Below are 22369 nucleotides of genomic sequence, written 5' to 3' on the forward strand. Positions count from 1 at the left end.
TATCTCTCTCTGTCTCTCTCTGTCTCTCTCAAAATAAATAAACTTAAAAAAGAAAAGAAACCTCTTAAAAAAAAAGTGGCCATAATAATAAGCTTGTCAAAAGTCATCATCCTCTATACTTATAAATAATCATTTTTTTACTGTACATGTCATATTTGAATTTAAAAAACATTTTGGGGGAAGGAAATATGTTCTCCAATATTTGATTAGTAAAGTGATGTTTGTTTAAATAATTCTTTCCATTTGGTGTTTTATTTGCTAATATTGCCAGGGTTCTGAAGCTAGACAAATAATGACACATACTGATGAAAGCTTAAATCAAAAGGAATTTAATGAATACATTGTATAAGAGACTCAGTATAAAATGCTGTAGATCAAAACATCCATATTATGCAGACTTTTGCTGGTAACAGACAATGAGCTAGATTTTGTAACTCAAGGTAGATAGAAAAGAAAATTCTATTATTGTAGTGAATCTGATATAATATGTTACTGAAAAAGTAATAACTATCAAGTTTTGATGTGAATAATGGAAATGATCAATTTCTTAAGCTAACCTGAAGTGAGAAAGATCAGTTAGGAGAGAGTAACTATATTCCAAGCAAAAGACAATAACATCTGAATAAAGATGGTTGGAGGAATTGAAGAGAATGGACAAAGATTTTGGAATATTGGTATTCAGAGGCAGTCCCTTGTGAAAGCTGAAAGCCAGATATCTTTTGCTGCTTTCTTAAATTTTAACAGGCATGTGTAATTCAGATTACATTGTGCTAAAATACTCTGTACTTCTCCTATATGATTCTTTTTGTTTATTTGTTTTTTCAGTAGGTTTCATGCCCAGCATGGAGCTCAACCCAGGGCTTGAACTCACTACCCTGAGATCAAGACCTGAGTTGAGATCAACAGTTGGATGCTTAACCAACTGAGCCACCCAGGCATCCATGATTATTTCTAATTTTGATTCTTCCAAAAGCCTTATGAAGTTTTCTATACTTGGAGCTATATTTCTTTTATTTTCTTCTAAGCTAGGTTAATTTAAAACAGGGAAAAACTCAACCTAGTTAATGTGCTTTATAAATATATTTTAAATTATTTTATCACACGTGACATAGAACATGGGGAAACCATAGCAGGTCAGAGTTCATCAGTTTCATACTGTCACCCAATGGCTGAAGCCTGTCAACAAAAGGCCTAATTGGTATTCATCCAGCCTACAGTTGGATACTTAATAGAGTGTTGGGAAACTCAGCCTTGCACATATTCTGTTTCACACTGGGATAAATTACATGGTTGGAAAAGTCTTAAGTCTACTCTAAATTTGTTTCACTATAGATTTGAGTACAATTCAACACTCTAGAGCAGACTTTTTCCATTTCAGCATTATTTACCATGGGGACTGTCATGTCATTGTAGAGTTTCTAGAAGTATCCCTGTCCTCTACCCACTAAATACCAGAAGCATATCCTTATCCTCATTCAAGATAATAAAAATGTTCTTAGGTATTGCCAACTGTCCCCTGAGGTGCAAGATCACTCCAGTTGAGAACCATTGCTCTAGAGTAATCCAGAAGGCCATATATATTAATAATAACCCAGTCTCAAATTCCCACTCTGCCCAACAGTGTGACTTTGGGCAAGTTACCTTCCTTCTCTGAAACCTAATTTCCTTACTTAAAAGAGGGGCTGGGACCCTGGGTGACTCAGTCGGTTAAGTGTCTGGCTTCGGCTCAGGTCATGATCTAGTGGTCCATGAGTTTGAGCCCCGCATCAGGCTCTGTCCTGACAGCTCAGAGCCTGGAGCCTGCTTTGGATTCTGTGCCTCCCTCCCTCTTTGCCCCTCCCCTCCCCTCAAAGATGAATAAACACTCAAAAATTTTAAATAATAAATAAGAAAGTAGGGCTAATAATATCCACCTCACAGGGATAAGATGCAGGGAAAACAGAGGCAAAGCACATAACATGCTTCCTAGTACTCAGTAAATGATCAGTAAGAGCTAGTTCTTTTCACAGCCTCAGCGAGTTCTTGCTGATTGATTGACTCCAGTATAAGGCTATACATCAAACTACATACAACTAAAAGAAAAATTTGAGCAGTATATGACTATAGACTTCTACACATAGAAATAATAATTCCTATTTAGGGAGAGTGGGGCTGTACAGTCCCCCTAAAAAATACTCAAAGTGAAAAGGGATTTTAGCCCACAGACATAACTATTACTTTTATGGCATTAAGGGCATTGTCAATGATGTTGGCACTACTGTGCTTTCCCTGTAATCTATTCTCAGTAAATGTTTTTGTTTGCAATTAGGCAGAGAGAGAGAGAGAGAGAGAGAGTACTTTAAAGAAGAATGGGAATTATGCATTTTGGTCAATGAAAGAGCTCCCAAAGTTTTCAAAGGAAGGGGCATTGCTTGAAATACACCAGAATTAATCACATTCAAACGGCACAGGGTAGTTTAATGCAACTTAGTTTGCATTGCGTACATTTCTATTGTTTATGAAAGAATTTGCTGCTTTCAGAGGTAAAGTTAGACCAAAGAGACATTTTATAAACTCTTTTCTTCTTTTCTTCAATATTAGGGTTACTAGAAAACATATACAGGATACTCAGTTAAATCTGAATATCATGTAAACAACACATTTTTAGTGTAAGTATATCCCAAATGTTGCCTGTGACATATCCATACTAAAGATTATTCATTGTTTACCTGAAAGTTGACTTTAACCGAACTCTTGTTTTTGTTTTGGAGAGTTTTGTTTGATGTTTTTAAGTCTAGCAACTCTATTACAATATGCAGTACATCCAGCTTAATCCAGGTTCTTATATCTTTGCCCTGGAATACATGTTGTTAGTCTTTCCTCCCAACCTCCCCACTCCAAACTGCACAGAGTGATGTGTTGCTCTCTATGGACAGAGACTAGTGTCAGTACATAGTATCCTTCTAAACAATGTACCTTACTTACACCTGCCTTTACTGCTTTAACTAGCCCTTCTACTCCAAAACACATAAATAAACATGTCTCCTGGCGGTCTGTGCTCCAGCCCATCATTGCTTTTGTAGGATGTTCTTTTTGCCTGGGACAAGCTTTCCTTTCTGCATCCTTCCATCTTCTGCCTGCTGACCACCTACTCATGTATCAAGTCTGCACTCAAATACAGACCCTTTCTGTACAATTCTATTCCTCTGGAGAGAGTTAGAGAGTCTCTCCTCTATGGACTTGTGCTCTTACTTAAGACTGTATTTCCTATTGCTTATATGTAAATTATAATTCAGTATATATTTCCCCACATTAATGAGAAATTTGGTATTACTCAGTTGGTAATTAGCTACTTCCCCTATCCTGTTTTTATAGTGGACAGAAGGTGAGCTAACTTTTCATATTCACATGGGGAAAGGGACATTGCAGGCCATCACATCTTGTGAAGCATTGCTGGGGTAGACAGTGGATATCCTACCTGCTAGTGTTTTTTGGGTCCAACTTCCCATGATTTATAAGTAGAATCACTGACGAGGTCCAGGAAAGCCTGAACACCATAATTTTCTCTATCCTTGTTGAAGCTGGAACAGACAAGCAGCCCTAGTTTCCTTCAAATTACACCTGTGATGGAAAAATATAGGCTCAACCCTTGGATTTTAGGAAGGCTATCTCTGTGCAGACTGAGTTCAGGAATTTTACAAGAATCTTACTTTATTTTTCATAAGAGTTGATGTTTGAGGGAATCCCCTTGTCAAGTTACAGCAGAGTATCTGTGATATTTTTTCCCAAAATATTTGCTTTATTGGACAATGAGTTCTGTAAGTGTGACATCTATGGTTTATTCATCTCTGTAATCTTAGAGTTCAACATAGTGCCAGACTCACGATAAATAATTCATAGAAGATTCCTGGCATTTGCTGAGTGACTACATGAAATATGGTCTATCACTTGATTTATCAAAAGTAAGAAAATATTTAATCTGGTTTTATTATCAATATACAAATCCACCCAATTTGCCCAAACATGTCATTGTTATCATTACTCATTTTTGACACCATTTATTTCTGGGGTGCCTGGGTGGCTCAGCTGGCTAAGCATCTGACCCTTGATTTCAGCTCAGGTCATGATACCATGATAGAGCCCCGCTTCAGGCTCTGAGCTGAGCATGAAGCCTCCTTGGGATTCTTTTCTCCCTTGCTCTCTGCCCCTCCCCCGCTCACATTCACTCTCTCTCTCTCTCTCTCTCTCTCTCTCTTTCACTCAAAATAAATAATTAATAAAAAGATATTTCTAATGCTGATTATGCTAGCAAAGCCTTCTTATCTAGACCTTCATAATGCTATTGCTATATACTAAAAACATCATACTTGAGAGTGTATATGTGTGATAAAGGCACTATAGACACCCATTAACACATTTTCAGTGGGTTTTTCAAATCTTAACAACCACTAAAATGTACATTGGAGTTAACTTGTATGCACATAACCTACATTATTTACTCTGAATATTTTAAATTATAATTTAAAAAATAACTTCCAATGTAAACGCTACCATCATACCTCCTATTCAGGACGGTGGTATGCATATGTATTCAAATGTATAAATCACACTAAATAAACTTGTTTACTTGACCACTTGACAGTCAAGTTACCTGTCATTCTAAAAGGACTAGTCATGTCAGGATTTTTTCTGTAATAGACTCTATTTCAAGGATCTAAACATTTCTTTTATTGACTAATAGTTATATTTTTACTAAATGCTTTTCTAGTCTTTTCTTCCATTAGCTTAAACAATGTCACACAACTAAATATGATTTAATTTACTTATCTTTTTAGGAGTTTTCAAATTAATAAATTTACTTTCAAAAATATCTCCTAAGACCATGTTAACTGCTTTGTTTCAGGAATGTGGTAAGCAACAAACCAGCTCCAGCCCATCCAACAGTATCCCAAACACATATGCATATTTCATCAGTGTATGCTTTGGTTTCACATTGCTTTGACCCCTTCTGGCCTTTCCTTCATTCATTTAGTTCTCTTTCTTCTTTCTCCTTTTCCTTATTGGCCTAGCCTATCTCCCAAACCTGCATGAAAATGAAAGAAAAAAAAAGAAAGAAAAAGAAAAGAAAAAGCCTGATAAAAAGAAGGTGCTATTTGGCTCTGCTTTTCAGAACAATGCTGTATATTACATTACAATGACATAGATTATAATAACAACAGAGCTCTTTTCTCATTATGATGAACATAATGAGAATGATAAATGGATTCAAATAAAGTCTACTCAAAATACACTGCTCAGATTTCTGACTCCTCCTTCATTGCTCTATATAGCCCTGTTTCATGATGTTGTTATCTTTTTTTGAAATAAAAAAAAAATAGCTTGCTAATTAAAGAATCTGTCACATACACTTTATATATCTGTACTACAATATCTCCAAGCTAGGAGACATTTCCCTGTCACAGCACTGTTCGTTCATTCAGTACTTATTCTGTTTGCCATTGAGTTAGGGGAATGGTGAATTTCTAAAGATGAGATGTAGTGCAGTGGAATGAGCACCACATAAGGAGTCAGCTGATCTGAGTTCTAATTTCAGCCCTATATTCACTTTTTATTACCATGTAATAAACTAGCAGGAATTTAATGGCTTAGAAGAACAAATTTATCTTAAAATTCTGTAGATTACAAGTCTGACCCAGGTCTTACTGGGAGAAAATCATATTTCCTTGATTTTTCCAATTTCTAGAGGCTGCCTCCATTTTTTTGTCTTGGGGTTCCCTTCCTCCAGCCTCAAAGTCAGCAATTTTGAATCTCTTCAATCATTTTTCCACAGTTACATTCCCTCTGACCCTGAACTCAGACACTAAAATCCTTTTAAGGATTCATAAAATTAGATAGAGCCTGCGCAGATCATCCAGTATAATCACCCCATCTCAAGGTCTTTAACTTAATTGCATTTGCAAGGTCCCTGTTTCCATGTAAGGTAATATTTTCACAGCTTCCAGGAATCAGACATGGACATGGGGAGAAGGGACATTACTTTGCCTACCACAAGCCTCATCACTAGCAGTTTGTGATCTTAGTAAATCATTTGACTACTTTAACTCTTGGTTTCCTCCTCAGGAAAATGGGGATAATTAATTACTCTGCCAACCAGGATGGCCTTTGTTCATTTTATTCTGTTTCCTCTTTTTCATAAGAATTGTCACAAGGACTAAATAAGATGATAAATGTGAAGTTCTTTGTATATTAGAAATCAAGTTGGGGCACTGGGTGGCTTAGTCGGTTAACCATCTGACTCGTGATTTGGGCTCAGGTCATGATCTCAAGGTTCATGAAATCAACCGCACCCCCCCCCCCCCCCAGAGCAGTCAAGCTCTGCACTGACAGTGTGGAGCCTGCTTGGGATTCTTTCTCTTGTCTCTCTGCCTCTTCCTTGCTCGTGTCTCTCTCTCAAAATAAATAAATAAACTTAAAAAAATAGAAATCAAGTTATTATTACTCCCAGATTTGCTACAGCATTTTGCTAAGTTATTCACTAATTTAGGTAAATAACTATGGAGTGCTTACTATGTCTCAAGCTTTATTCTATATTTTACAGATATAGCCATGAACAGATAGACTAAATGCCTTCTCTTGTGGTGTTTAAATGGAAAAATAGACAAGTCATGTAATTGAAAGAACATTGGCTGGCTACTCCAGTTAGGGTGAACAAAGACTACATTTCTGAGGGTGGAAGCTGAAAACTGAATGATGAGATCAGAAATAAATTCAGATGGATACTGCAAGACAGGAGAATATTCCAACCATGGAGGAAAGAGCTAAGATGAGTTCAACTTTCATATGTACCAGAAACAGCTGGGAGGCCATATTACTGAGCATAATGAGCAAAAGAGAAAGCATAAGGAAGTGAGACAGCAGATATGGGCAACTAATTGATTAAGTCAAGTAATTAAGTAGTGAGAAATGGTGAGGACTGGAATATATGTTCATGATGAAAAAAATCCACTTACGTTTCCTTTTTCCAATTTTATTGATTTTAAAAGGTAACCACTAAATTACATGCCTGAAGAAGAATTTATAAATATAATATTTCACTATCTCCTGGCATCAACTTTTATTGAAGAAAATAAAATTTTATTATTTATTATTATTTATTATTATTTAGTATTTAGTATTTAGTATTATTATTGAAGAAAATAAAATTTTATTATTATTAAAATTTGGACTTCCCTTTCCTACTTTGTAAAAATATTGTTATTTTCTCATTATTTTTGGTTTCTGAAGTTTCACTATGCAGTGAAATTCACTAAAGTGAATTTTTTTTATCCTCCTAAAAACTCAATATGATATTTTTCCAATATGATTCTCAAATTGAAAATATATAAATATGTATATGTATACCTGTGTTTGTGTATATATACATATATATAATGTGTGTGTATACACACACACACACACACACACACACACACTTTATTTCTCAACTATTATCTCTTCAAACACTAGTTCTTCCACATTCTCTGCTTCTGGCACATCTGCCAAAAAAAACAGCTTTACCAAAAAAAGTGTTATTGTTTGTGTGTAGTTTTTAATTTAAACAAATTATGTTTTCCATAGATCTCATAGTTTCATGCTTGTACCATCTCATGGTTTCACACGTCTACCTTCAACTCATTGTTATGGAGCTGAGATCAACTGCTATTTTTTATAGTAAATGTACGTTTACATTTGTAAATGTAATTTATTGCTTCTGAAGTATACATCATAGTCCATCGTAGGCATATGTCATATTTAACTTATTATATCAGTATGGATTAGATTATGCTGCGGTAACAAATGACTCCATTAACTTGCCTACAATAAAGATTTATTTCCCAACATGCTACATGTCCATGATCTTCTCCTTGACCTGTCTCTAATTGAAATGTTGACAGTTGTTGCATTTTGTTGACTAAAGTAAGTCATGTGCACAAACTTGACTTTACTGGATGTATGGTAGAAGTCCTTCCCACTCTATATAATTATATAACTATATAACCATGGAACATATATCGCATATAATTATACATTATATTAATATATTAATAATTATTAATTATATGTAATTTATATATAAACACATAATAACTTCATATAAATAATATCTTATGATACAATTAATGTGTTACTAATAAGGTACTGATGATATTAATAATGTAAATATATTAAATATAATAATGTATTTATATACTTATATAAACAAGTAAACATTGATATATGTATGTATTTTATATAATTATCCATACAATGAATATAATTTATTCCACACCAATTTCTGATGCCACTCCTACCATACACCAAGTTCCTATATCTGCATAGATCTGTTTCTGGGCTCTCTGCTCTGTTCCACTGAAATCTGTGTTCCATTAACAGGACCTCGGTTTTTAAATTATGATGACTTTGAACTGTCTTACTATCTGGTAAGTCTTATTTTCAAAATTACCTGATATATTTGAGAATATTTACTTTTCCATTTAAATTTTGAATTACTTAAAATTTTCTATTTGATTAGAATCAAAATTGAACTTAAAGATGAAAGGATGATTAATATCTTCACATGTTAAATTGTCCCAGCCACAAATATGGTCTTCAGATGTTCTTTTATGCACTGTTAGAGGGTTTTTTTGTTTTTTTTTTTCCTGCACTATAGCTTCTATGCATCTCTAAATAGGTTAATTCCTAAACAATATTTTTTTTAATTTATCAAACAATACCTTTCTCTCTCTTATTTTATTTCACTCTTTTTGATATTGAGAAGTGGCATTAATTTTGTGGCACATTGTATTCCACAACTTTCCAAATGTTCGTATTGGTTTTTGCAGATTATTATTGGTTTTATTGTATTTTCTATGGAAAATTAAATCATCTGAAAATAATGGCAATTCTAATTTTTTTAAATACATTTTTCTTAATTATAGTATGTGCATTTGTCAGAATCTCCAGTATGTGGACAGACAGTTGAAGTGACAGAGGAATCACTGTCTTAACTTCAAAGGGAATATGTATCTTTAGCATCTTAGTTTCCTGAGAATTCTTTCATCATAAATAAGTGGACAGCTTTTTCAAATACTTTTCTGAATCTGGCATGGTTATTTGAATTTTTCTCCTTAAGTATATTGATATGACAAATTATAATAAAATCCATCACATGTTTTTCTCCTGTGGCTAGTATTTTTCAAATTAGGTTTAGGAACTCTTTCCCACCTAGATTTCTCAGATTTTTTCTTACTGTTTTTTCCATTGACTTAATGTTTTTGTTTTCCATGTTTTGGTCTTGATAGATCTTCTAAGCTGAGCCATCTTCATATGCTTATTTTTATAAATATTATTCACTTTAGCCTACTTGGTTTGGTCTTGCATTATTTTGTTTAGGATATTTTCAGATATGTTTATGAGTGAAATTATTCTCTTCTTTTCCTCATTTTGTCCCTTATTCAATTCTAGAATCAAGACTGTATTAGCCTCATAAAATGAATTAGATAATTTTCCTATTTTTAAAAAAATTTTCTAGCACAACTTGTATTAGATAAATATTAGCTCCCTAATAACATCTGTGTGTGGTTTTTGGGAGAAAGATATTATAATTTCACCTGCACTGTTACTGTTCCCTTTTCTATTTCTTCTTATGTCCATTATTCCATTTTATTTTTTCATTGTCAATTTCATCTTTCAAATGTACTAATACTTTGTAATATTCTTTTACAATAATTAATCTCTTCACATAGATGTAATTATCTCCCCTTTTGCCATTCTTTTCTTTTTTTTTTTTTTTAATTTTTTTTTTCAACGTTTATTTATTTTTTGGGACAGAGAGAGACAGAGCATGAAGGGGTGGGGGGGGGCAGAGAGAGAGGGAGACACAGAATCGGAAACAGGCTCCAGGCTCCAAGCCATCAGCCCAGAGCCTGACACGGGGCTCGAACTCACGGACCGCGAGATCGCGACCTGGCTGAAGTCGGATGCTTAACCGACTGCGCCACCCAGGCGCCCCGCCATTCTTTTTTTTTTTAATCTCCTCCTGTCCTTTTCCTTTTTCCCCCTCTGTCTTACCAAAGGTTTACCAATCTTTTTAGACTTTTCCAAAAACTGTGCTTTCGTTTTATTAATTTTACCTCTTTTAATCCCCCTCCTTATTTTTACTCGTCCTTAACTTTACTATTTTTTTCCTGATTCTTTGTGTTTATTCCAATTTTTTAGCTTCTTTTGTTGCTCACTTGTTTTAAATCATTGCTGTTTCCTCATAAACATAGTCAAAGCTTTAAATTTTTTTTTATCAAGTACTACTTCACATTCATCTCACAAATTTCCACATGTGGTGTTTTTATTGCCATTGAATTCTAAGTATTTCATCATTTTATCTTCATGGCTTCCTCTCTAACCAGATGATAATTTCATAGTTTGTTTTGTCTGGTTTTAAGTTTCAAGGCATATGGGATTTTAAGCTATTTTTTGGTTACTGATTTCTAATTCTAATGCATTCGTGTCTTGTTACCAGAGAATACAGTCTGTACCACACTCATTCTTTTGAATGTGTTGAGGCTTTCTTTGTGATCTAGTATAATGGAAGCCGCGATGCTCTGATAAATTGGGCTCTTCAGGGCTGACTCACATATTCCCCAGCTGCTGGGAATATCAGCCGCCTATGACTTCCAGCATGTCTCTCAATGGAAATCACTTTGAGATGCAAGGAAATGTCTCTCTCAAGGTTATAACCCTTCCCTGGTGCAACTTGCAGCCAGTGGAATACGGAGTCCCCTTATCTCTGAAGGTCCTCCCCAACCCAGAGTTTCTGTAAGCGTTGCTTAAGGTTCACTTGCAACTTCACTGTAGGTCAGTTTCCTAATCTGCCACTGTCACCTGTGTAGGGGCAAGTCCCGTAGAGTGTGTACATCCCGATAAACACTCTGCATGCAACTCTCCACTTCAGCTGCTGTTTCCAGGGCAGCTCATCTAAAACATCTGTGTAAATTTAATGTTTTTGACAGTGGCAGGTGCGTTAAAGAGAATGAGTATTCTATGTTTATTGGTGTAAAACTATATAGGCATATTTTATATTGAGCTGATTAATTTTTATCTTGTCATCTCGATGTTTCATTTTTTGAGGAGTTGTTAAAATCTTTCACCTACCATGGATATTTTATCTATATCTTCCCATTATTACCTATATTAGAACTATGTGTATTTTGACATTATATTGTTAACTGCATAGGTATTCAGGAGCTTTAGATACTCTTGATCATTATCAGTATACAGTAACTTTCACTGATGCTTGGCATTTTTTGGTAATTTGTTTTTGTCTCAGTTTTTTTTGTTTTGTTTTGGTTTGGGTTTTTTTTTTTTTTTTTTGTCTGACTTTATAAGTATACCAAACTTTCATTTAGCTGCCATTTGCCTGTTCTGCCTTTTTCTACCTTTTATTTTCAGTCATTCTGTGTACGATAGCTCTAAATATGAGAGAAAGTAATGTATCACAGACATGTTCACCAGGGGAAAGAATGGCTCAGAATGCAAGAAGGCCAGGGATTGCTATCCGCTTTCTCTCCTCCAAGAACGCCAACGGCGTGTCCCCAGTTTGCCCTGGGTAGACCATTTCCTTCCCTGTTACTGTAATGGAGCAGGAAGGACAGAGCTTCACCACCCATGGACTATAGAGTAATAACCATCCTGGGGTGAGCAGCCAATGGAATGAACAGTTCAAACTGGACACTTTTGAGAGAGCTTATTAATATTTTAATTAATATTTACACCAGGACAACCAACAGAAACCAGGACTGACCTGGAAAAATTCGCATGTATGGTCACTCTAATTCTTCCCTCACCTCCCACCTCCATCCTATAGGCTAGGTCATTAGAATAATGCTATTAAGAGAGAAATCCAAGAAGATGACACAAAAAAAGTCTAAAATTCCATTCACAACTGAACAAAGCAAAATCTATGTATAGAGAACTCAATATATTGCAAGAAAACGAATAAGGCACAATGCCTCATTAGATATATCCCAGAAAAATCTTTGAACTAGATGAATAAGGAAAAAAATCCACCAAGTATCTGTGCAAAAAAAACAAAAACAAAAACAAAAACAAAAACAAACAAAACAAAACAAAAACAGTTAATGTACAAAAAAACAAGAACTATGCCTCCTCAGATCCCATCCTAAGATGTTTAATGTCAGAAAACAATGAAGTAATTTACAGAGAATTTGAGAAGGGAAACGATATAAACTTTAGAGACTACAGTCAGCCAATTTATCTCTTACACATTAATAACAGAAAAAAAGACATTCTCAAATATAAAAGAACTAAGAATGTGTCACTCACTTAACTCGGGCAAATAGGAAGGCAAAATAGGAAACCCAGAATAAAAAATTCACAGAGTAAAAAAATCCCGGAAGATATTCCTATGGGACTCTAATAAATCATCAGCATAGTGCCAATGCCAGTGAGTAACTAAGCCTAACACAGCACTGAACCCACAAGACGTATTTAGAATTCTTTTCACAATAACACTAAAATGAAGCTTAAAAGTAAACATTCTCATTTTAGAGGTGCCTGGGTAACTCAATTCTTTAAGCATCCACCTCTAGATTTTGGTTCAGGTCATGATCTCACGGGTCATGGACATTGGGCTTGGCACTGACACAATGGAGCCTGCTTTGGGTTCTCCTTCTCTCCCCCTCTCTGCCTCTCTCTCTCTGAAAGTAAATAAATACAAATTTTTTAACAATTCTCATTTGAAATTATTATCCTGTTCTATGGGAATAATGCTGTGACACTGCACAAAAATTCCCCATTTCTCAGGCAAGTTTACCAACAGGTTCAAATTCCACTAAATATGATTGTAGATCTTTATGGAAGAATTTAGGCAAAAAATCCTACAAAAAATGCCAGAATATTGATGTGACTTTCCTTAGTTACTTAGATAAGACTCACATTTTTCTTCATGATACTTTTCTGTTGTTTAATATAATAGTGAACAACAGTACACTACTTTGTAAATGAGAAAATAAACTTTATATGAAGAAGAAACAAATGCCCAAAACCAGATTTCCCAAAAAGCATGAATTATTAATTATGAACTTAGATCACTGTGCCCCTCATCCTCATGATTTTATCTAGTGAAAAGGCAAGAATGTATTTCCAAGCAATAGAATATATATGACAGAATATACAAAGTAGAAGGGAAGACCTTTGAGAACAGTGGTTCAAAACCAGCAGCAGTTGTGACCTCAGGAATGTATGCAGTGCCTGGAAACATTTCTGGTTGTCATACCCGAGGAGGGGGCAGCCTACTGGCATCTAGTGAGTAGAGGCTAAAGATGCTGCTAAACATCTACAACACACAGGACTGCCCCCTCCTCGCAACAGAGAATTATCCAGCCCCAAATGTCAGTAACGCCAAGGTCGAGAAAACCTGATTAATACAATCCTCTGATTTTATACAGGCTCAAAGAGATTGCAACTCTTGTCCAAGGTTGAACAATTATTATGTGATAAAGAGAGTAAGCAACAAGTGAAACAATTAATAAATACATTGTAAAAAGAGAAAATCACAAGTGATGAGATAAAAATGCAGTGGCTTTTACCCTACAAGCAGAGAGATGGCTATTGTTCACATGGACAGTTTGCATCTCTTCCTAGGGCAAGGGCCCATGAGGTCCCCAAACTGGCAGATTCAGGCTTTTCCTGCTGCCCATCTCTCAGCTAGGCCACCACACAGGCCCCTGAAGTCCATCATGGTGGTTGTTCCTGCTTAAACTTCTGAAAGAGAAGATGCTTGTCCTATAGTTAATGAGAACCTTAAACAGTGTGCAGACTTTTAAAGACTCTACCAGATGTTTTTTTCATAACATCATCCCTTGTTTCTTGAGAAGACTGACTTCTATCTGCAGTCTGCCAGGTCATCGGCCCTAAAAGTTTATAGTTTCATTAATTTTCTTTATGTGGATATAGATAAGGCCCAAGCTTTAACCCTCTACTTGCTTTTTATAAGCAAATTTTATCAGGACATTAGATACAGGCAGATATCACTGGGTTGAAGTTATTTGAGGCCACAGTAGTATTTGATTTTTAATTCTCTTAGTGTTATTGTCAAACAATTATACATAGCCTCTCAATTGGAGCTATCAGTTTTGAATCAGGTTGCATTTACTCGGGGATTATCGCATCTTGGACACTGAAGCAAATTTTGTGAATGTGCTACCCATAGGGAGGTACCAATTTAAAGAGGCTTTAAGGAGAAAATAAACTAATATGGTCAAGAGAAAACCCAGGAAAATAATGCCAAGTCCCAACAAAGATAAAACAAGAAATAGGAGACGTAGCAATGAAGTGAGATCAGATGTTTTAAGAGCAGGACAAAGCTAAATTCAGGTCTAAAACCATGAATAGGTTAAGAATTCTTCTTTTTTCCTTTTTTTTTTTTAATGTTTATTATTTATTTTGAGAGGAGGGGAGAGAGAGCACACAAGCAGTGTAGGGGCAGGGAGAGAATCCCAAGCAAGCTCTGCACTGTCAGTGTGGAGCCCAACACCGGGCTTCATGTCACGAACCGTGAGATGATGACCTGAGCAGAAATCAAGAATTAGCCGCTTAACCAACTGAGCCACATGGGTGCCCCATCTTCTGTTTTCTTTTTATGGTGCTTTTTCTATGTCACTGGAGGGGAAAAATGAATTTTCCTAAAGGGGCTGTACAGAGCTCAATAATTATGATTCTGTTTATTTATTTTTTCTTAGAGAGATAGAGAGAGAGACCAGGGAAAGGGCAGGGGCAGACAGACAGGGAGAGAGAGAATCCCAAGCAGGCCCTGCACTGTCAGCACAGACCCTGATGTGGGGTTCGAACCTACGAACTGTGAGATCATGACTTGAGCCAAAACCAAGAGTTGGATGCTTAGCCTGAGCCACCCAGGCACCCCATGGTTTCAGTTTATTTTTAACAAAAATTTTAAATGCCAAAGTTTGAGAAGGGGCCTCAGATTTCTTTGGTCCAGGATCCAAAATAAGGGAGCTCACAGGTGAAACGAGGGCCTGAACTACATCCCAGACTCTACAAGGAAGTAGAGATTACAGCAAGTATGTCAGAATGGAGTTAAGTATGAAACAGACATGGATTCTAAAAGAGTAAGCCAACATGACTCCTATATATTCAAGTAACTCAGCTGCGTTGAATCCAAGCCTGAGTCAATGTAAAGGTCAAATTTGAGAGGATGGATAATAATAGTGGGATGGGCAGCTCAGGTTGCAAAATTTCAGAGTTCAGTTCCATGTAAAGCAAATAGGGAGACGAGAGTGTCATAGTAGAAAGCATGTGTGTTTTGGAGCAGAACAGATCTGGGATTCAATGCCTGCATTCTTCCCCTAATCATTCCTTACCTCTCCTTTATTTCCATATTTCTCATCTGTGTCATGGAGATATTAATGCAAATCTTGCTGATAGTTGTATTGATTAGATGCCTAGTAGAGTAACTGGCCCAATAAATAAGTTATTTTGTTATTGTTATTGTTAATACTTACTATATCCTACCTCGTGCTTAGGGTTCACATAGTTAGCTTCCAATCACATATGCCTTGCCACATACTTTTCACTACGTGTCCTGAGCCTTTTCCTAAATTGGTACTGACCACAATGTTTATTATCATGCTTCACTAGCCCTTCTACAGCTTGATGCCTGTTCTAGTCCCCCTAAGATACTCAATTCATTCTTCCCCTTAGCCATGCTTTAATCTATCCTCCTTGGCTCTGTGTATTTCCAGGCAACTCTAAAGGTGATGGCCTTCCCAGCTTGACCTAGGCCCCAAAGCTACAGTGACCATACACCCTACCGTATCTAAAACAGTCTGCATTGACATGTTTGACTTCCCATCCAGGTTAGTTTTTGTTTCATGTTTCTCATCTCGTATGAAGTTTCATTATTAATAACTGTATAAGAATATGCTAGAATGGATTTGGCAGACTCCCCTCCACTAACTGCTCCCAATCTCTGCCATGGTCTCTCCCGGCAGTGTATGAGCCACATGGGCAATTAACAGAATACTCACTATAGTAGGAAGATAAATTTGAAATATGACTAGTGATAATCCCTCTCTGGTTTCATGATCTTTCTCAGGAACTCCATATCAAGGACAGCTGTTCATAAAACAAAGGAACCTCAGACTCAAGACACCAGGGAAAGCTAACTCCTCTGGATTGAGGTACCAGTGGACAATTATTTGATTCTATGATACCTCTCAGCTACGGGACACGTTAGTCACTTTTCCTACGCCACAGCATGCAAAGTGTAAAAATCCACCAGACCACCAGCTAGTGGGGTTAGTGGCAATCAAAAGATATGTACAAATATAATTCTGTATTCTGAAATTCTATAAGGGCATTTTAATATAGCTTGACTTTTGAAGAGTCTTTTAATGGAGCTCTTATTTTCAATTCAATATATTTATATTCTGTGCAAAATTGGAATGAACCTGAGAAGGGTTTCTGTGCTAAACATCTAATTTTGATTAAACTTGCAAAAAACAATCATAAACAGAGAAAACTAATTGTATGATTTTGTCTTGTAAAAATATGTAAGGTGAAATATGAATAAAAACACAAAGACAGTACAGTGAAAATATTTGAGTGGAACTACTTACACATTTCAATACAAAACAAAACTTAAATTGAGAATATACTTCATCTAGAACCATTTTCTCTGAGCCTACCCAGTACCTCTGTACACAGGAGAGATTTTTTTTCCAGTTAAAAACATGAGCCACCAAAGGAAAGTCAATTGAAGATGTCAGCACTTTCAAATTTATTAACCCAAAGCTTTTATCAAAGCTTTAATAAGACTATATTAAAATACATTTTTCAGAAAAATATCAGTGACACAATCCTAAAGATAGGTACATCCAAGAAACTGATTAAAGTATGTGAAAATATACTAAGAATAATTGTTATGCTTATCTTATTTTTTATTGCTCAGCCAACATAATGAAGGGTAGGATGATATCTATTTATTTGCTTTAACTTTTAGGAATATCTGTTATTTTTATTTTTTAATTTATTTTTGAAAATAGTTTGAAGATAGTCTAAGCATATTAAGAACAATTTGGGGTAATAAACAAATAGTTTTAAAATATCTAATTAGTTTTAGAGCATCCTTACATTCTCAGAAATGTCTTGCTTTTTGGACAATATATGGTTAACTTGTCTAAGGTGACCCTTTTTGGGTCACCCTTTTCCTATCAGTTAGGTTCATCCAATAGACAAAAAACAAAAACAAAAAAACCCACCTATACATAAGCAGCTTACAAAGAGGGAGAGAAGGAAGGGCAGAAGGGGAGAGGGAAGGAGAGGGTAGGGAAAGAGGGGAGAGGAAGAGAACAAGGAGGGAAAAGACATTAGTCTCTGGGGGGAAAAGTGCCAAAAGTTTACCGAGGTCTGCTACACCATTTCAAATTTTCCATTTGATCATTTCCCTACAATTTTTTTTTAAATTGAGGTATAATTTACGTACAGTCTAATGTAAAACCTGTTCTACATCCTGCTCTTGTGCTGCTCTTTATATACACCACATGACCACTACCCAGATCAAGATCTATACTATGTCCATCTTCTAGAAAGTCCCCTCCTGCCTATTCCTCTCAATGTGGCTACTACTAAATCATCCAGAAGTAGTCACTATGCTAATTTCTATCAACATAGATTAATTTTGTCTGTTCTTGAAATTCAAAACACATAACCATACAGTATGGACTCTTGTGTATGACCTATTTTGTTCAAAATCATTTCTGATAGTTGACCACGTTGTGTTTTTTCTTTTTTGTTACTTCACAGTAACCTGTTGTCATTATCCATTCATTCTCTTGTTGCTAAATATGTAGGTTGTTTTCATCTTAGGATTGTTACAATTAAAGCTACTGTGTACATTTTGTACAAGTCTTTTTGTTTGTTTGTTTGTTTGTTTGTTTTTCTGAAATTTATTGACAAATTGGTTTCCATACAACACCCAGTGCTCATCCCAAAAGGTGCCCTCCTCAATACCCATCACCCACCCTCTCCTCCCTCCCACCCCCCATCAACCCTCAGTTTGTTCTCAGTTTTTAACAGTCTCTTATGCTTTGGCTCTCTCCCATTCTAACCTCTTTTTTTTTTTTTCCTTCCCCTCCCCCATGGGTTCCTGTTAAGTTTCTCAGGATCCACATAAGAGTGAAACCATATGGTATCTGTCTTTCTCTGTATGGCTTATTTCACTTAGCATCACACTCTCCAGTTCCATCCACGTTGCTACAAAAGGCCATATTTCATTTTTTCTCATTGCCACGTAATATTCCATTGTGTATATAAACCACAATTTCTTTATCCATTCATCAGTTGATGGACATTTAGGCTCTTTCCATAATTTGGCTATTGTTGAGAGTGCTGCTATGAACATTGGGGTACAAGTGGCCCTATGCATCAGTGCTCCTGTATCCCTTGGATAAATTCCTAGCAGTGCTATTGCTGGGTCATAGGGTAGGTCTATTTTTAATTTTCTGAGGAACCTCCACACTGCTTTCCAGAGCGGCTGCACCAATTTGCATTCCCACCAACAGTGCAAGAGGGTTCCCGTTTCTCCACATCCTCTCCAGCATCTATAGTCTCCTGATTTGTTCATTTTGGCCACTCTGACTGGCGTGAGGTGATACCTGAGTGTGGTTTTGATTTGTATTTCCCTGATAAGGAGCGACGCTGAACATCTTTTCATGTGCCTGTTGGCCATCCGGATGTCTTCTTTAGAGAAGTGTCTATTCATGTTTTCTGCCCATTTCTTCACTGGGTTATTTGTTTTTTGGGTGTGGGGTTTGGTGAGCTCTTTATAGATATTGGATACTAGCCCTTTGTCCGATATGTCATTTGCGAATATCTTTTCCCATTCCGTTGGTTGCCTTTTAGTTTTGTTGGTTGTTTCCTTTGCTGTGCAGAAGCTTTTTATCTTCATAAGGTCCCAGTAATTCACTTTTGCTTTTAATTCCCTTGCCTTTGGGGATGTGTCGAGTAAGAGATTGCTACGGCTGAGGTCAGAGAGGTCTCTTCCTGCTTTCTCCTCTAAGGTTTTGATGGTTTCCTGTCTCACATTTAGGTCCTTTATCCATTTTGAGTTTATTTTTGTGAATGGTGTGAGAAAGTGGTCTAGTTTCAACCTTCTGCATGTTGCTGTCCAGTTCTCCCAGCACCATTTGTTAAAGAGGCTGTCTTTTTTCCATTGGATGCTCTTTCCTGCTTTGTCAAAGATGAGTTGGCCATACGTTTGTGGGTCTAGTTCTGGGGTTTCTATTCTATTCCATTGGTCTATGTGTCTGTTTTGGTGCCAATACCATGCTGTCTTGATGATGACAGCTTTGTAGTAGAGGCTAAAGTCTGGGATTGTGATGCCTCCTGCTTTGGTCTTCTTCTTCAAAATTCCTTTGGCTATTCGGGGCCTTTTGTGGTTCCATATGAATTTTAGGATGGCTTGTTCTAGTTTCGAGAAGAATGCTGGTGCAATTTTGATTGGGATTGCATTGAATGTGTAGATAGCTTTGGGTAGTATTGACATTTTGACAATATTTATTTTTCCAATCCATGAGCAGGGAATGTCTTTCCATTTCTTTAAATCTTCTTCAATTTCCTTCATAAGCTTCCTATAGTTTTCAGCATACAGATCCTTTACATCTTTGGTTAGATTTATTCCTAGGTATTTTATGCTTCTTGGTGCAATTGTGAATGGGATCAGTTTCTTTATTTGTCTTTCTGTTGCTTCATTGTTAGTGTATAAGAATGCAACTGATTTCTGTACATTGATTTTGTATCCTGCAACTTTGCTGAATTCCTGTATCAGTTCTAGCAGACTTTTGGTGGAGTCTATCGGATTTTCCATGTATAATATCATGTCATCTGCAAAAAGCGAAAGCTTGACTTCATCTTTGCCAATTTTGATGCCTTTGATTTCCTTTTGTTGTCTGATTGCTGATGCTAGAACTTCCAGCACTATGTTAAACAGCAGCGGTGAGAGTGGGCATCCTTGTCGTGTTCCTGATCTCAGGGAAAAAGCTCTCAGTTTTTCCCCGTTGAGGATGATGTTAGCTGTGGGCTTTTCATAAATGGCTTTTATGATCTTTAGGTATGTTCCTTCTATCCCGTGTACAAGTCTTTTTATGAACACATCAGCTTTTTACTTTTTATCTAGGAGTGGCATGGCTAGGTTATTAGGTGAGTGCACATTTAACTTTATTAGAAAGTTTTCCAAAATATTAGAGCTTTTGTACAGTTTCAAGAGCAATATGTAAGAGTTTCACTTGCCCCAACATTTGGTATCGTTAGCTTTTGTTTCTGTTTTGTTTTTAATTTTTCGCCATTCGTGGGGCACCTGGGTGGCTCAATCAGTTAAGTGTCCAACTTCGGCTCAGGTCAGGATCTCATGGTTCATGAGTTCCAGCCCCACGTCTGGCCCTGTGCTGACAGCTCAGAGCCTGGAGCCTGCTTCGGATTCTGTGTCTCCCTCTCTGCTCCTCTGCCACTCGTGCTCTGTCTCTCTCTCTCCAAAATAAATAAACATTGAAAAAATTTTAATTTTTTGCCATTCTGATTCAAGTGCAGTGATATTGTGTGTGTGTGTGTGTGTGTGTGTGTGTGTGTGTGTGTGTGGTTTTTGTTTTTTAATTGAAGGTCCCTTATTGGTCCTGCTTCCATGAGTGGCAAAGACCAGGGGCAAAGGGAGGTGAACCAGCAGTGCAAGGAGGAGTTATCTCCACAACATTCCATTCATACACAGAAGTAAACTGACAAGCACAGAGTCACTATTGCAGTTAGAAGTTGGCAGCACGGGAAAAGGGAGGAACAGGTGGGGAATGGGGTATCGTTAAAAAAATACAGCCCCCCTCCCAAACTGGGGTGCCTGGGGGGAATTTGGTCAGCTTCAACCCAAGAGGAATCAGAACTGTTTGGGAAGGCCAGAACCATCAGGGATGGAGGAAGGAGGAAGGTCCAGGGGGTGAGGGGACTGTTTGGCAACTGGGGCGAAGGGATTGCCCTCCCCCTGTTGGGATCCCCCCAGCCCCTCTGGTCTGGAAGGAAGTGGGCAGCCTGCAACCCCCACGGGCAGGTCTGGGGCTGCCAGATGCTCCAGGCAGGGGGCTGGAAGGGGCTCACAAAGGAGATGAGGCACTGCCCCCCAATTTCTCCGCCAGGGTACACTGGTCCTTGACCTCCTCGTAGCAGTTTGCTTGTAATTCACGCTTGATCCCTGTCAGCTTCTTCTTGATGGCGTCCTTGGAGCTGGTATAAATCACTTTGCTCTTAAGGGGTGCACATTCAGGTGCCCGGAAGATAAACACCAGGTCCTCCTTCTTGCTCTCCTTGGTCTGGTAGGGGGCATCACAGAGGGCATAGCAGCAGTCCTTGTCTGGCAGCAACTTGACAAAGATGGCATAGGGGTCGTCTACGGTCTGGCCCACATCACTCACCAGGATCTCCTTGCCCTCCTCCAGGATGATGCTCTTCTTGTCTTTGCTCAGGCAGAAGAGTACTGCCTTCTTGCGCTTCTTCACCTCCTCTGGTGTTGAGGAATTTTGAACCTTCATGTCATTGAAGACTTTGATGACACGATCAGAGACTGCCACACCAGGGGCATGTTTCCGGACGCGAAAGGGAGATAGCAAGGACAGTCAGAAAAGACGAGAGCCACTGCAGCTGCTGCTGGGATCCCACTGAACCGATATTGTGGTTTTAATTTGCACTTTCTTGTGAGTAATGGTATCAAACATTTTCTTCACATGCTTATGGGCCATTTGGATATCTTCTTTTTTAAGTGTCTATTCAAGTATTCAGCTATGGGTGTAGGGATGATGTCTTTTTCTCACTGATCCATCAGAATTGTATATTTTTTGGGGCGCCTGGGTGGCGCAGTCGGTTAAGCATCCGACTTCAGCCAGGTCACGATCTCGCGGTCCGTGAGTTCGAGCCCCGCGTCAGGCTCTGGGCTGATGGCTCAGAGCCTGGAGTCTGTTTCCGATTCTGTGTCTCCCTCTCTCTCTGCCCCTCCCCCGTTCATGCTCTGTCTCTCTCTGTCCCAAAAAATAAATAAACGTTGAAAAAAAAATTAAAAAAAAAAGAATTGTATATTTTTTAAGGATATGAGAGCTTTGTCATGTATTATGTAATATACATGTATTATGAATTATATTATGAATATTTCTCTCCCATCTATTTGCTCCCTCTTTTACTGGTGCTTTGTGATGAGTAGTTTTTAACTTTGATAAAGCCCAATTTATCATTTCTTTGTTGTTGTTGTTGTTGCTTAATGCTTAATATCTTCACCTACACTAAGGTCACAAAGACATCCTCCGAAGTT

General features: G+C 37.3%; 1 protein-coding gene across 1 annotated transcript; it reads right to left on the minus strand.

Annotated features, from left to right (window-relative positions):
• Positions 1 to 313: 313 nt before the first annotated feature.
• LOC125146517 (cofilin-1-like) lies at positions 314 to 21712 on the minus strand. Its single transcript, XM_047823244.1, has 3 exons — positions 21214 to 21712; positions 16318 to 16320; positions 314 to 353 (listed from the first exon to the last, which is right to left on the minus strand). Exons 1-3 carry the CDS (start codon positions 21597 to 21599, stop codon positions 314 to 316), a joined length of 429 nt encoding a protein of 142 aa, XP_047679200.1. The 5' UTR covers positions 21600 to 21712.
• Between the last annotated feature and the right edge of the window lie 657 nt (positions 21713 to 22369).

Source organism: Prionailurus viverrinus, chromosome D1 (assembly GCF_022837055.1).
Source record: "Prionailurus viverrinus isolate Anna chromosome D1, UM_Priviv_1.0, whole genome shotgun sequence".
Lineage (NCBI taxonomy): Eukaryota > Metazoa > Chordata > Mammalia > Carnivora > Felidae > Prionailurus > Prionailurus viverrinus.

What these genes read in the sequence shown, in the direction of transcription:
- LOC125146517 (XM_047823244.1), bottom strand. Translation starts at nt 21,599, where the DNA reads ATGAAGGTTCAAAATTCCTCAACACCAGAGGAGGTGAAGAAGCGCAAG.